This window comes from Miscanthus floridulus, chromosome 10 (genome assembly GCF_019320115.1).
Source record: "Miscanthus floridulus cultivar M001 chromosome 10, ASM1932011v1, whole genome shotgun sequence".
In the NCBI taxonomy this organism is placed as follows: domain Eukaryota; kingdom Viridiplantae; phylum Streptophyta; class Magnoliopsida; order Poales; family Poaceae; genus Miscanthus; species Miscanthus floridulus.
The window spans coordinates 4813928-4829535 of record NC_089589.1 but is presented as its reverse complement, the minus strand read 5'-3'; the positions used below and the strand labels follow the sequence as shown (position 1 = coordinate 4829535).

General features: G+C 46.2%; 1 protein-coding gene across 1 annotated transcript; it reads right to left on the bottom strand.

The window, feature by feature from the left end:
• Positions 1-607: 607 nt before the first annotated feature.
• On the bottom strand, positions 608-10219 carry LOC136487540 (uncharacterized). Its single transcript, XM_066484658.1, has 8 exons — positions 9962-10219; positions 9628-9836; positions 7364-7611; positions 6633-6797; positions 6389-6545; positions 6137-6276; positions 6010-6045; positions 608-1940 (listed from the first exon to the last, which is right to left on the bottom strand). The coding sequence occupies exons 2-8, from the start codon at positions 9767-9769 to the stop codon at positions 1044-1046; spliced, it is 1785 nt and encodes a 594-aa protein (XP_066340755.1). The 5' UTR covers positions 9770-9836; positions 9962-10219; the 3' UTR covers positions 608-1043.
• Positions 10220-15608: the final 5389 nt, after the last annotated feature.

The window sequence follows — 15608 nt, the reverse complement described above, 5'->3', positions numbered from 1 at the left end:
CTTCTCTCTTGTAGCTAATCTCTACTCTGTAGCCAGCCTTGTCTCTCTCTTCATCTTGTGTAGAGAAAAAAAAAAGAACTAGCCTGATAGGTTGCTTACTGTCAGCTGGAATTTCCTAGCTAGTTTTACACCATGATCTGTAGCTTCAATCTGCTTGGTATTAGCAGATTGAGATCCATTTGTGCATGGTATTCATTTTTCATCACTGGGCGCCGAATACATTGCCCCCAACTTCCATTCTAGCCTCTACACCACTAACTTGTGAAGTTGGTCGTGCAGAGTCATTAAACTCAGAAACATCTTTAAGAAAAACTCAAAATCTGAATAGATGGTGTGTGGAGTCATGCACAGACGCCAAATTGATTCATCTCAGCTTGTCTAAATCACCATTCCTTGTCCAAACTAGCCCTTGTGTAAGAACCAAGTTAGGGCTCGTTCGGTTAGCTCCTTCCAGGTCCGGGATTCATTCCAGTTTTGCTTCCTTATACAAATTAAGCCTACTGTTCCGGCTGGATTTTTTCCAGGGACTCATTCCCTGCTAGTCCCTGCTAAACGAACGGGACCTTAAGGAAATCAGCAATTTTAAACCCAAACAAGAAGGTATAATAATAATAAAATAATAATCAACAAACTTAAGCAGCATGGAAAATATTTGCAGTTCAGATCATATCTATGAGACTATGACCAGTAAGTTCTACAACTGTTTTAGCCCTACAACTATCTACCAATTGGCAACTCTTAAGCACCAGTTTTCCAAAGTCACTTTCTTCTGCCTCGGGGGATCAATGCAAATGAAAAAAAAAGTCAACTACTTCACATAACTAGGAAGAGTGAAAACTCCTCAGACAAAAGAAGGAATAGTTATACATCACAAAAGACGCATGCCTATTCTACAATCTTATAATTCGTTGCCATTGGCTCTGCCTCGCTTGCAGGACCAGCCACGCTTAAGCTCGATACTCGGTGAATACTGTTTAATGTACAAAAAGTTAACACAAGGTGCGGCCTTTATAAGCCCATGAATGCCATAGCCACCGTTGGAATCACTGTCGTTGGGCAGACGGAGATTGCTGCACCTGCACAGGCGGAAAGAACCCCATGCCTGATGATTGAAAGAATCCAGCTGATGTTGGTGATTGTTGTGGCGCCTGAGGAGACTGCTGCTGCTGCTGCTGGGGCTGGGGCTGACTCTGAGCTGGTGGAAGTGGAGGTGGAGGAGGTGGCCCACTTGGTCCCGGAAAACCTGCCGGCAGAATGTTGGTCAATGGAGGCGGAAGTGGAATAGAGCCAGCCATCATCCCGAAAGGTCCTCCCATCCCAATCATTCCTCCAGTATTTTGACCAAATTGTTGCAGGTGCGGTGGCAATAGAGAAGGCAATGGCGGTGGAGGTGGTGGTGGTGGGAATGGGCCTGGAGTTGGTGGATGCGTGCCTCCAAGAGAAGTAGGCACTGCTCCAATCTGTTGTTGCACCTGTGGTGCTTGCCCAAAAAAGGGAGGTGCACCCATGTCAGCAGCCTGCCCTGTTTTCTCAAGCCTAGGCCTCTTATCAATCTGGAAACCTGGTGGTCCTCCAGAGAATTCTCCAGAAAGCGATCCGCCATTTATGGAAGCAGCTTGCTCAGCAGCAAAAGATGATAAAATGGAGGTCAGCACCTGCACAGGTGCTGACAAAGATGCAAGCTTATCTGCCATAGCTGCTGCCGTTCTCTTGGACTCATCACCCACTGCACTGACTGTAGGGGGAAGTGAAGTTGCAGGATTCAGTGGTTGTGACTGGGGAGGTGTCGATCTTACTCCTGAACCCTGCATTATAGCCGAAGTTTGCTCTGGTGGAGTAATCATGAGCGGACTAGAAGTAGATTGTGTAACGCTCATGACAAGGGCACGGCCCAGTTGTTCTCTAAGTTGGATGACACGTTGAGCCTCTGCTTGAGCAACCTGTTTTGATAATTAGATCAGAGATTAGCAAGACGACATGTTACAATCATAAAATGGCTAAAGCATGACTACAGTTGCATAGAAGATACCAATATAAAAAACAGTGATATCTACCAATATTAAAGAAAGTTAATTGTGACCTCACAGATAACTTTCAACAAGCTAATTGAAGAGCAGCAACAGGCAATAAGGCTGTTTATATCAAACTCATGATGTTGAACATTTCATGCTATATATAGGCACAACAAATTTTCAGTGAACGCTAAGGCTGTTTATATCAAATATATATAAATGAAAGGAACTTCATGAGACAACAAAAAAGAAACATGCAGAAGGAAAAAAAGAGGCCAGGAGGGGGATCAGGGGAAACGCAAAACCACTTGAACATATATAATAATCTTTACCCTCCAAAAGTGTCTCAAGATTTATGTGAAGAAAAAATAGGTAGAAGACACGATTTCCGTCAGTCTCGATAAGGATGCTATTGGGTAAACATTACCCACACAAGCATGCACACACTATTTGATAGGGTACAGAGTAATAACTGCAAGAAGGCAGTGGGGGCAGTTGGTAGACCATATCTTATTCAAGCCAGGCCTAGTTTGAGCTAATTTATTAGGTCATCTTTTGTTAGTTAGAAAGCTATCTCGTGATTGATTTGTTTTCTAGTGTGAGCCACCGAGCACCGGTTGTGGACCACGGCAGGGGCTCGAGGGCTTTCCCTCTTGTCAGCCCATCTCCCAGGCGATTAGTCTTTGGGTCTGTGTGGGTAGCCTTGCAGCCAGCTTACGTGCGCTTGTGCTTTGGCTGCAGTAGCGTGTGTTGTGTGAGTGAGTGAGTTGTGTTTGGGTGGGTCTTGTAAGTGTTGGGTTCTTATACCCTTTTTCTTCTTAATACAATGAGACGCAGATCTCCTGCATTTTTCGAGAAAAAAGGAAGGGAGGTATACCCTCCCAGTACGTACAGCCCTGATTAGAGCCCTAGTTTCGATAGTCAGGATCAGCACTGTAAAATGCCTCCCAATAATTGATCAAGTAAGAATTAGCAATCTGCCTTCCCAGTCCCTTCTCAATCCTGCCTAACTGGGTGGGGTGGTAGCTAAGCACAACTGTGGGGCACAGCTCTATTAAAACTAAACACCAAGTTCTCTAACACACTAACACACGCTACAGCTATTTCCTGCAATTGGATCATTCTACCAATCTACAAACCCACTAGAATATAGGGTGCGGGGACAGTAACACACACTTGCCCATCATTTACCCATGCCCACACAGGCGGACAGTCGTGGAAGATGGAATCGAGGCTGCGTGTGCTGCAGGGACGCGCTGAAGAGACAAGAAAATCCAGCAGACCGAGGAAGCAGGCAGCCACAATGAATCGGACGAGAGAACCCCCGTGGCAAATCATGCAGACAACGAGCTGCACAGACTGAGGGGACGCATGCCAGCGCTGATTTCCACGTGGGGGCAGACAAGCAACAAGTTGTGCGACAGCAAATTCAACGAAGAATGACAGCAGTGGTCACATGGGGTGAAAACAAAATCATCTAGGGCAGATCAAGAGGAAACCTAACCCTAGTTTGGCTCTGTAGTATGTACCATGACATGAATAGAACTTGTATTCATTATGATTTATGAGAGCTCTAGGCCCAAATATATGTAGGTACATGTATTAGCAAACTACGTTGCACGGATATGTCGCTGATCCCTCGTATCGCGTATCAGATTCGTATCCGATACGGATACGCCGCTGATACATGTCCGCGGAGTATTCATTTTTTTCTTTTTTTCACGAATATTGGATACGTGGTCTGATACGTATCTTCGTCGCCGATACGGCCCAGCCCAACAAAAGTGCCTTATCCTGTCCCCGACGCCCTAGCCTCCCGATTCCCACACGCCTCGCGCCGCAACCTCGCGCCTCGCGCAGCATCCCCATGCGCCGGCCGCCGGCCACCGGCGACGAGCCTCCGCCTCTTCGCTCGCCGGCGATGAGCCTCCACCTCTTCGCTTGCCGGCGACGAGCCTCCGTCCCCGCTCGCCGTCCGCCAGCGACGAGTTTCCGCCCTCCCGCTGCATCCTGTGCACGCATCCCCAGTCCCCACGTGCACCACCCTGGGGAGCACCCACCAGTCCGCTACAGACAGCGGCTAGCTCCCGCGATGCGGGGGGAGATGCAGGGAAGACGATTCAGCACTCAGCGGCAAAGCTAGCTTCCGCCGATCTCCCATGAGTACACTCCCTTTTCATTCTTGATGTACTCTACTTCTCTACTTGTTGCATGCATCCAGTAGATGGCCTCTCCAAATTTCAGCAGTGCTGGCGCAACCGTGCAAGTGCTAGTGCTAGTCAGCTAGTCCTAGCATAGGATCCACTGGCCACAACCATAACAGACACAATCCTGTTCCTGACTTCCTGTTTTAGTAATTGCGCAGTATAGTTGGACTTGGATCTCCTGTGAAAACTAAGAAACCTACAAGGTGATCTGGTGATGTATCATATATGATTGTATGTACTATAAACTATTAATTAGTGATTACTCAATTTACACTTTCACAATTTTAATTTGCATTATTATTTATTTTATTAAAAAAATAGTAAAACGTATCCGCGTATCAGGTTTACTGAGAAATTGCCGTATCCGCGTATCCATATCCTTCTGATACCGATACGCGTATCCGTATTCGTGCTGCATAGTTAGCAAATATGCACAAAACTCCCTTATACAATGAGGAGGTACAAAGAGTTAGAATAGATCTAACATTCAGTATACTTGGCTCACGTTCACACCATAGATTTCTACAAGATCAATTAAAACACATCAGACATGATTAACTACTATAGAGGATCTTTGCGGAGATTGGAGGGACTAAATGCACAAGTAGGCTCCATGAACATGAAGAAAATGAATGACATCTAAAAGTACTTGGAATTTCAACCTTGTGTTGACACCATAAATTTTCATAGCTCAAATGAAACTTGTGGGAGATAATCCTGAACTGCTTTGTGCTGGCTGGACCAACCGCACAGGTGGGCGCACTTGCAATGCGGGGACTATGGATAATAATAAAGTTTATTCTCTAGTTGTAGGTCTACCCATATCCACTAGTAGTACCCGCAACTGTGGCTATGCATGGATAGGTAAGATTTTGATGGAATTAGGTTCCCCGCACCCCAACAAAACCGAAAACATCCGAGTGCACAGGATAGTTCAGACCCAAATGCATGTAACAGCACACACAAAAAACTGTCTTTAACATAAGGCACACTAAGTTGTTATGAATTATGATCATAGACATATATGTGCTGCCACATACCCAGCAACCACAATTGGTCAGCCTTCCATTGCAAAGGAAAATTATGCTTAGGGATCGGAGAGCATAGGAGTGGAAGGTGGGAGGCCTGGGCTTGGAACCCCGGCGGTGGACTGGCGGCGCCGTGCTCGGCGCCTGGCTGGAGGACGGTGACAATAGAGAGATCGTGAACAGTAACGCACGAGGGCCCAAGGTGAGATAAACTCAATCCCAGGCTGAATCTATTCCATCATATTGTTCAATACTTATACAAGCCAATCTCTAACCGACTCAACTCTAACTTAACCAAATAACAAACTAAGGAGATAAATATCCTAGATTCTAGGACTTGCTAACCAACTGGCCGGCTAAACCGGGCTCTCAGCCACGGTTCCTGCGCCTGTAGACCTTACCGGTCATAACAATGCTAGAGTGGTAGAGTATTTAATCATGCTAGAGCTTCCCTGTAACATGTGCATGTTCTGCCTCTATTTCTAATTATTTTATCACACAACGCATCTTGAACATGTGGATGCATTGATCAATATGATGCCATACAGCCATAGTTTTATAATTATGTCCATATCATGGGACATCTTAGGCAGTACTAAGATAAAAGAATGGTATCCACTCTCCACTGTCCAGAACTCTAAAATAGATTAAAAGAGTAAATGGGACAAGATAGATAAGCATCATAGTGAGGATGTGATTTTGCAAGGAATAACAACAGATGAAAAGGACAACATGCAATAAGATATAAAGAAGAATTCTTACTTGCAATTGACCGCGAAGAACTACTGACTTCGACTCCTGTTATAAAGAAGAAAAACATATAGTTCTGAACAGCACAGGGTATGTAATTGAGATAGAACGTTGGGAAGATAATGAAAAGGCTCAAAACCTGTTCGCTGAGAGCTTGTTTCAATTGATTGATCAGGGATACCCTTGCCATATCTACACTTTCGAGTTGTTCGATGCACTGTTTTAGGGTCATTTCCTGTTCTTGCAGGTCAGAGATCAATGACGATGCTGGCTGATTACCTTATGAAGAAACATAGAGGATTAAAATAGCAGAACACATCAGAATGTAGTCAAACTTTCTTCAACAGCAGATCACAACTTTGAATAACTAGTGAGCAAGCAAAATCCTTACCGTTGATGCTAGCATCGTTAATATCTTTATTTATCCTCTCCAAAAGGCCCACAGTAGTCTTACATTTGTTTAAAGCTGTGTCTTCATCAAAATGTTGATCAAGCACTGATTGGTATGCAGACACAATTTTTTCAGGCATCCCGCCAACAGTGAGTTTCTACAGTAAAAGTCAACAATAAGGTGGTGCTCTCATATCCAATTCAATGTCAGAAGTCAGATCCACCCAAGATAATAAGCAACTTACTTTTACTATTGTACCGGAATCCTTCCGTGCAGCTTTGGAATTTGAAGTGGGATTAGAGCTAGGATTTAAACTATTCCCATTGTTAGGAGAGTTGTCACCAAGAATGTCATTTTTCATACTTTCAATACGGGTCCCAAAAACTTTACGATCATCCCAGATTAATATCTGTAGTTCCAAAAAAGAATAACAAGATAGAAACATTTAGCTTACCTAGTACTTATTTTGGACTTGCAATAAAAGATGACATAAAAATTCCATCAGTTATTCCACAATTAATCTAGTCACACTATGACTAGGAATTTTCCGTACAGAGTATTGATGAAAATAAAGCAAACTATGACTATGATCGTGTCTTAAAAAAACATCAAAGCAAACAAATACCTGGAATTAAGATAAGTGTACTGGGGGAGTAATAAGGATAGTTGCATAACTAAAGCAGCAAAAGCACATGAATCCAATAGATTGCTATAACAAATAAACTAAGGATGGTCATTGATCCAATGGTATTATAGTAGCATGATGGTACAGATATAAAGCAGCAAAAGCATATGACACCAATAGTTTGCTATAACAAATAAACTTAGGATGGTCATTGATCCAATGGTACTATAGTAGCATGATGGTACAGATCCTCCTGCATTATTAGACAAGGTTCTAGGACAACTCTAGAATAAAGTTGCTTCTCAAATGCAAAGAATTAATCACGTAACAGTGAAAAAGATTAAACTTACCAATCTCGCCACCTGCTTCTTCCCTTCTTCTCCCCCCTTTTCATAGACATGCTTCATTGATCTAGGTAAAACCCTCCAGAATTCATCCACATAATCTGCTCCCTTACGTTTGCTGTTTTGCAGGATATCATTTGATAGATATAGGAATGATATTTTCTTATCCTCCCTTGCAATAGTAAACTGCTTTTCCCATGTGTCCACAACCCTTTTGGCCCTCTTGCGGTGAAAAATGCACCATTGTGAAAGTGCTGCATAAGAATTAAGGAACATAAAAAGAAGAACCACAAATGCAATCTCTAGATGCAAACTTACATATAAAAAAAAAGACAAAATTCTGATAAAAATTAACATCATTAACAGACAGGAAGTGTGGAAATAAATAGACAAGGTGGTTATTTACTACTTGAGAAACCTGGACTAAATCAAACTATATAGTAGAAAGACATACTTAAAGCACACAAGATATATAAACCACAGAATTGAGACCACCACCATTAAGAAAAAGGGGAACACAGTTCCTAGGTCAATACAGGTTCCATATTTGTAAAATGAGAAGTTCCTACCATGCAGGCTCCCACTAAAAGGTGGTCAACAGTTTCAGTCATCTCTTCCTGATTTGATAGTGTAATTATATTACATCTCTAGAAACAGAACATGTCTTGAGGCCAAAAAAAAGAGCAGCATTGCTCAATAAACCTACAGGTTTAGACATTTAGCGGTGGACATCAAATTAAGCTGAGTGTAAGCATGGAAAGTTAACGAGGGGCGAGATCATTTGGTTCTATAGGGTAGGAATGGTTAGTATGTCATACAGCAATATATGCAGACACAGTATATCTCACAGTAACTTGAGTAGAGATGGAGTTGTATATAACAACATACAGCACGGATTCCTCACGCAGAAGCAAGCACAATGATATTAAAATAATCATATGATTCTCCTTTTTTATCAATTAATAGAGAGTGACATGCGACATGCCTTACTTCAAACTCCAAAAGTAGGGCTTGCAGGATTTGTTTATATAAATTAATAAGGAGTTAAGGGTGTAGGACATGTCTTCACTTCACTGGTTAGTTGGCTCAAAATGAAGATATATGGCCATGATGTAGAAGGTGATGTAGTACTGGCAATACCTTTTCAGTGCAATAATATGCTAGAACAATTTAGTTTGAACATGGAACAGGTAACAAACTACAAAAGAACATCAGAATACCATAAAGTGCAAGCAGCAAACCAAAAGCAAAAAAACAGGCTTACTAGTTACTACCATATTAGTGCATAAATAACAGCAAGAGACATCTCTTGCTTGTTGAGACATATATTTCTGTTATCCTGTCTAGTTTACCATATTAAGTGAGCAGAACAATTATGTGCCACATCCTTCACTAGGAGCTAAAGTTTAGCCATGTCGTTCTTACTTGTAAACTAGTTTGCAATTATACTCTAGTGACAGCTAATAGATGCAATGTGTAGTCTTAGGAATTCATGTTATCATTTTCCATTTCACAAAGGGAACAGCCTGAAAAGACAATGAAATTTAGGAATTCATGTTATCATTTTCCATTTCACAAAGGGGACAGCCTCAAAGACAATGAAATTCATCTTTATAGAGAAATGGAAACCAAGCATTGGCAGTAAAGACAACAAAAACAAAGCCATTTAGTCCCCAGAAAGTTGGGGCAGGCCAGAGTTGAAACCCAACAAGAGCCACCAATAAAGAAGTAAAAAGAAAAAGGGCATTAATGACGATAGTAACATTAACTGTACTAATCACAAGAGGAGATGGTAGCCTATGTCATCTTTCCAGTGGTGCAGTGCTGGTTTCTACGCACTTATGTCCAAGGACAGAAACGCGTATATTCAAGTGCAGCACAAAGCTGATTCGAAATCCAAAGCTTGTACCATGTTTGATTTGCATTTACAATAGGAGAACTATCTTATTCAAATAAACTGAACGAGAAAGACTCTAGAATCAAGAGAACTGTCAGGAAGTAGAGTAATATAAATCATACTGTAATACTGATACACTACACAAGCGGATTTGCAATTCCTATATATGTGCACCTCCAAACTAACAACACGATAAGCACTACGCGGAACAGAGCAAGACGGCTATACTTAGATCTCCTAGCCAGTTGTACTCACAGACATTGCAATTTACAAGTTAGGGCTTTACTTAATCAAGAGAATATGAAACAGACAGCAAACACCATGCTACCAAATTTGCTAGCGTGAAGGAAAGTAAACACGGAAGAAAGGATACTTTGAATGCTAGTGGCTGAGTTGTTGAGCCTGTTGAGCTTATCAATCAGCCTCTGCTCGCTGAAGGAGCCGCCGCTGCCGCCACCGCCGGCCCTGCCCCCGTCTCCCGTTTCCGCGTCTACATCCGCCTTCGCGCCCGCCATCACGAAGCCTAAACTAATCCGGCTCCCTCGTGGATACGGCACCAAATCCCTAGAGAAATCTGCACTCCTGCGAAAGCAAGATCGAGCTAATTTTGCGCATAAAAATGCAGAGAAAATATCCAGAAAAAACCAGAAATCTCGGGATTGTGGTGGGAGATTGGAGCTCGGAGTTCTACGGGGAGAGATGCATACCTCGGTAGCGAGTTCCTGAGCTTGAGCTTGCCGCCACGGACGAGGCGAAGGGGGAGGGGGAGGGGAAGGTGGGAGACGAAGAGCCAAATCCAATCCTTATTCGACGCGCGCGCGCCGGCACTGCTAGCTACGCACGGCGCGACGCCTTCCGCGGCGAGGATAGGGAAGGGCGGCGGGCGCACGGGGCGGATGGGAGAAGGGCGGAGCGGCGGCGCGGCGTGCTGGTGGTTTTGGTGGGGTGGCTGTTTTGGTTTTTCCCCCCTTTTCTTTTCCAGCGTATTTTGCGCGTGAGACTGAGAAAAAGGGTAAAAATAAAATATTTTATATGTATATATTTATTTTGGCTGGCCTTCTTTATTGTGTGGATTATCCGTCGCTGTAGGATTGATTGTACTAGACTGTATCTTAGACTTATATATATATCTAGACTGTATCTTAGATTTATATATACTCTATCCGTTCCAGAAGAAGTATCGTTCCTATTTTCGAGAAAATCAAAATATTTTAATATTTAAGATACATAATAGATATCATTAACTAATCCGCGGGCGCTGCGGCGGCTCAGCCGTGCTCACCACCGACCCCGCGCTCCGCGGGCGCGCCAAGATGGAGCTCCGCATCGTGGAGCGCACCATCGTCGCCGCCGCCGCCGACGCGCACTCGGCCATCATGCAGCGCGAGGATGGCGACGGCCTCGTCGGCATCAGCCTCAGCATGTCACTCCCCAAGGTCACTGTCCGAGCCTTCGCCGCCAACATGACGCGCCTCGCGCCGCGCATCCTCCCCGTCAGGGAGCTCGCCCGGTTCGCAGCCGTCGTGGCGTGCCGAAAGCTGCTGCGCCGCATCAGTAGCAGTAGCTCCGCGCCGGCTCCCGCGGCGTCGGTTTCTAGGGGCGCCGCGCTCGACTGCCTGCGCCCGCTCCGCTCGGCCGCGCTGGCCACGGCCGTCTCGCTCGGCAACGCCCGCTCGCGCCGACCATGCCCGCCACACGCCGCCGCGATGCACGTCTGCGCCGCCGCCCTCGCGCGCCGTTGTGCTGGAAGTCTACATGCGCGCTGGCAGCATCTTCGTTATTGAAACGTGCGGCTCACGTGCTTCGTCCGCCACGCTGGCTCTGCCACGTCGCCTGAAGACCGCGCCGGATGGGAAATGGACCTGTGGTGAACAATTCAGGGACCCATTTTCCGTGTTTGCAAGTTCGTGGACCGGACTGACACAGACCGATAAGTTAAAGGGCCGCCGGTGTATTTCACTCTTTATATTATTTAGTTGCTAGATTGAAGAGACCTATATGCAGTCTAATGCATTATTCGTTCTTTTGCGTGCATCCATTAAAACACTAGGATTGAATTTTCCTGCTTTGTGCACCATTTGCCTATGCGACGGCAATGGGCCGCCATTTCCCCTCCTCCTGTGTGTCTTTTTTTCTTTGCTTGTTCTTATATCTCCCCTTCTTGTCCACGGTGCATCTATTTGTCAAGGATGATGTCTCTACTTAGATATATAAAGAGAATATAATATGGAAGCATATAGGAGTGAAAGAGCTTGTTTACAGTTTTAGGTAGGGTAAACTTAGCACTGCTCCACGTCCTTGATGGCACTTAGCAACAATAGTCAACAATTGTGCCACCGCCAACTTCTTACTCTTCTTCCTTGAAATAGTTTTATCTAACCAATCTACTTCAATGTCACAGTACATGGTGTCGCCTGTGGCAGCTGCACCGGCCTAGAAGGCTCGGCGGTGGCCTATGATCCAGGCAGGTGTCAACAAGTTCGGTGATGTTTTTCTCAAATACGTAAAAGATTTGCATATTATTGTATTAAGAAGAAGAGTTTAAGTAGACATACAACGCGCTTCTATCGAAGCGCCAAGGAGGTTTACGTAGCACAGCCCACTACGGGAGAGACAAAATTCCCCGAGTGTCGCTGGCTTCCCCGAGTGCCAAAAATCGGACACTCGGGAAAGAGGATCTTCCCCGAGTGTTGCACTCGGGGAAGAATTGCACTCGGGGAAGAGAGGCTTTCCCGAGTGCCGCAGAGAACCTGGCACTCGGTAAAGAGAAGCACTCGACAAAGGCCCTCTTCCCCGAGTGCAACACTCGGGGAAGATCGGCACTCGGCAAAGAAACATGCTACTTGACGGTTCACCCCGCCCACGCCGTTAAAACTTAAAAAAACAAAAATTCTTCCCCGAGTGCCAGGGAAGACACTCGGGGAAGAGGCCATTTCCCGAGTGTCAGAACAGGACACTCGGGGAAGAGGCTGCCTTCCCCGAGTGCCCTGTCCTGGCACTCGGGAAAGAGCCTCTTCGCCGAGTGCCAGGGAAGGCACTCGGGGAAGAATTTTTATTTTTTTTGTTTTTTTACCTCATTTTTTTTGTGAGGCCTTCCCACATTGTTTAAAACTGCATGTTCATATTTGGGACAATTTTGACTTATTTTGTTATATTTCGTTAGTTTTTTCGTTTCGTTGAATTTTTTGCATACTTCGAATTTGAACTGCAGGTGCATGAAATAATGGAATTTGGTGATTCAAAAAATTATATTAATGATATTTAGTGTATGTTGATGCCTTATCCAGGAACTCGCATGAAATGTCGAGCATCTTGTTGACGTAACATGACGAACAACTTGCGGGAAAAGTGTATTTAAATTATATAAAATCCGAACGAAGTCCGAAAATCACGAAACTTGTCTGGGCGTCGTGTTATCGCATGTAGAGGCTATGATAAAAAATCGAGAAGGTTTCGACGAAGTTGCAACGTCGGATGCCTAAAACCCAAACATCTCCGCATATGCGATAACACGACGCGCGCCGCATATGCGGAGATGTTTGGGTTTTAGGCATCCGACGTTGCAACTTCGTCGAAACCTTCTCGATTTTTTATCATAGCCTCTACATGCGATAACACGACGCCCAGACAAGTTTCATGATTTTCGGACTTCGTTCGGATTTTATATAATTTAAATACACTTTTCCCGCAAGTTGTTCGTCATGTTACGTCAACAAGATGCTCGACATTTCATGCGAGTTCCTGGATAAGGCATCAACATACACCAAATATCATTAATATAATTTTTTGAATCACCAAATTCTATTATTTCATGCACCTGCAGTTCAAATTCGAAGTATGCAAAAAAATTCAACGAAACGAAAAAAACTAACGAAATATAACAAAATAAGTCAAAATTTTCCCAAATATGAACATGCAGTTTTAAACAATGTGGGAAGGCCTCACAAAAAAATAAGGTAAAAAAAACAAAAAAACAAAAATTCTTCCCCGAGTGCCTTCCCTGGCACTCGGCGAAGAGGCTCTTTCCCGAGTGCCAGGACAGGGCACTCGGGGAAGACTTAAAAAAAAGGCCCAACAGGCCTTATCTAAACCTAACCGGCCACCCCACCCCACCCCACACCCGCCAGCCCGCCCCGTCCGTGCGCTACCCCCGCCGCCGCCAGCTCCCTCCGCGCGCCACTGCCGCTCGCCTCGCGCCCCCCGCAGCCCCGCCTCTCCGGCGCCCTCCGCAGCCCCGCTCCTCGCTCCCCAGCAGGCCCCGCCGGCGCTCTCCCGCCTCCTATACGGCGTCGCGCCCCCTCATCACCCGCCTCTCCCCCCTCCCCCCCCGCGCCTCGTCTCCTCCTCAGCCCCCGCTCCGCTCCGCCCCATCATTCCCCTCCGTCTCTCTCCCTCCGCCTCCATCCCTATCCTTCTTCGTCGCCCCCCTCATCCCCGCCTCCGCTCTCCCTCCTGCCCCTCCGTCTGCCCCCCATTCTACCCGCCTCGTCGCTTCCGGCTCCTCCCAGCCTCCCCTGTTCCCTAGAGGGGCTCTTCTTTTCCCGCGCCGCTGCCTTCCTCCCCCACTCCCTCTCCCCTCTTCGGCCCCTATCCGTCCTCTGTCCGTGTGAGCCCAGCCCCTGGCGCTGGTCAGGGAGCAGAGAAGGAGGTAGGAGGAAGGAGGAGAGGAAGAGGAAGAAGAAGGGGAAGGGGGAGAAGGAGAAAGAAGGAGGAGGTGCCACCGTCGCCACGTCCTGTCCCGTTGTCGGCGTCTTCTTCTCCGCGTGCACGTCCCGCCAACGCCCAAGGTATACGAACCGTCCCGCTCTGGTTGTCGGCCATCGCGCCGTTTATGTGTTGACGGCCTTCGTGCCGGAATTGTGGATGTGTGGGCCATCGTGCCCCAAATGTGGACATCGGCCATCGTGTCGACGGTTTTTCTTGCAGGTTATCGAAACCTCCCCATCCAGGGGAGGTTCTGCCGAAATTTTGTACTTATAGTGCTGTTTTTCTTCTTTTGCAGAGCAGGACCTGTCGCAGGGGAATCGGAGCACCTAGGCGACCTCGATCGTCTTCGTCGGCGCTGCGGTCCTACCTGCACAGCGCTGACTCGCCACTGCACCGAATCGCCACTGCGTCGCTAGCCTTTCTCCACCGCCACCCTAGGTATAATTAAGCTCTTTTCCTTACCGTTGTCGTACGTAGATCGGTGTAGCCCAGTTAGGCGTCTCCCGTCCGAAATAGATACGATTGGAGGTATGCGGATCTCTGCATATCTATGACCGTATCTATTTCGGATTGTCCAGGTGTAATTGGACAACCCACGGATGGGTTGATGGGTTAGTTTCCATGTTCTGCTCGGATCCGAGACGGAGTTTCGGCACCACCTACCTGTTGTTCTCTAGATACACACTCCCTTCCAGGACGTGTATCGGGAGAGCAGCGGGTAGGTGCTGCCGAAATTCTGTCTCGGATTGGAGTAGAGCATGGAAACTAACCTCATCTACGCATCCGCGGGTGGGATTAGGACCTATCCTCACCTATTAGACAGTAGGCACGCCGTGCAGATGCGACTGATGGTTACTTTACTCCATTATGTGTATATGCTAGAGGATGGATACCCGTGAGTGGATGTACACAGGACGCCCAAGTCAGTCTCAAATCACCCGTGAATGGATGGATAAGACCGAGAAATTCTTGGACCATGCATTTAAGGCAGCTAAGGGAGCGAGAGACACATTCTGTCCCTGCAGCGAATGTGAAAACAAGAAAAGAAGAACAAGGGAAGTCATGATGAAGCATCTTTGCAAGTATGGATTTATGCCAAACTATACCCGGTGGGTGCACCATGGTGAACCCTACCGTCCTAGAGAGGAGGTCGTGAGACGAGGCTTGGAGGCATTTGATGGTGATGGCGGGGTAGCAGGATGGTTAGGTGACTATGCGGATGCGATGTTCGCTGAAGGACGTACGGAGGACGAGCAGGAGGATGGGGAGGAGGAGCCAGAGCCAAGCGCTAAGGTGTTCTTGGACATGTTGAAATCGGCACAGAAGTTCCTACATGAGAAGACATCGATTTCTCAACTAGATGCCATTGGGCGCCTATTGGGGTTGAAGTCACAGCACAACATGACTCGAAAATGCTTCGATGATATGGTGGCAATTATTGGGGATCTGCTTCCGGCGGGTCATCAGCTGCCTCCAAACTTGTACGAGACAACAAAACTCCTTCGGGCACTGAAGATGCCGTATGACCAGATACATTGTTGTCCAAAGGGGTGCGTCCTATTTAGGAAAGAACATAAGGATGCAAAGTACTGTCCAAAGTGTAAATCCTCTAGATATGTGGAGGTAGACAAAGGTGATGGCAAGAAG

Bases quoted from the DNA above. Each gene is read 5' to 3' on its own strand.
- LOC136487540 (XM_066484658.1), bottom strand. From the start codon at position 9,769: ATGGCGGGCGCGAAGGCGGATGTAGACGCGGAAACGGGAGACGGGGGC. The intron at 6,546-6,632 runs GTAAGTTGCTTA...CTTTTACTGTAG, and splicing joins ATTCCGGTACAATAGTAAAA to AAACTCACTGTTGGCGGGAT. The intron at 6,277-6,388 runs GTAAGGATTTTG...TTTCTTCATAAG, and splicing joins TAACGATGCTAGCATCAACG to GTAATCAGCCAGCATCGTCA.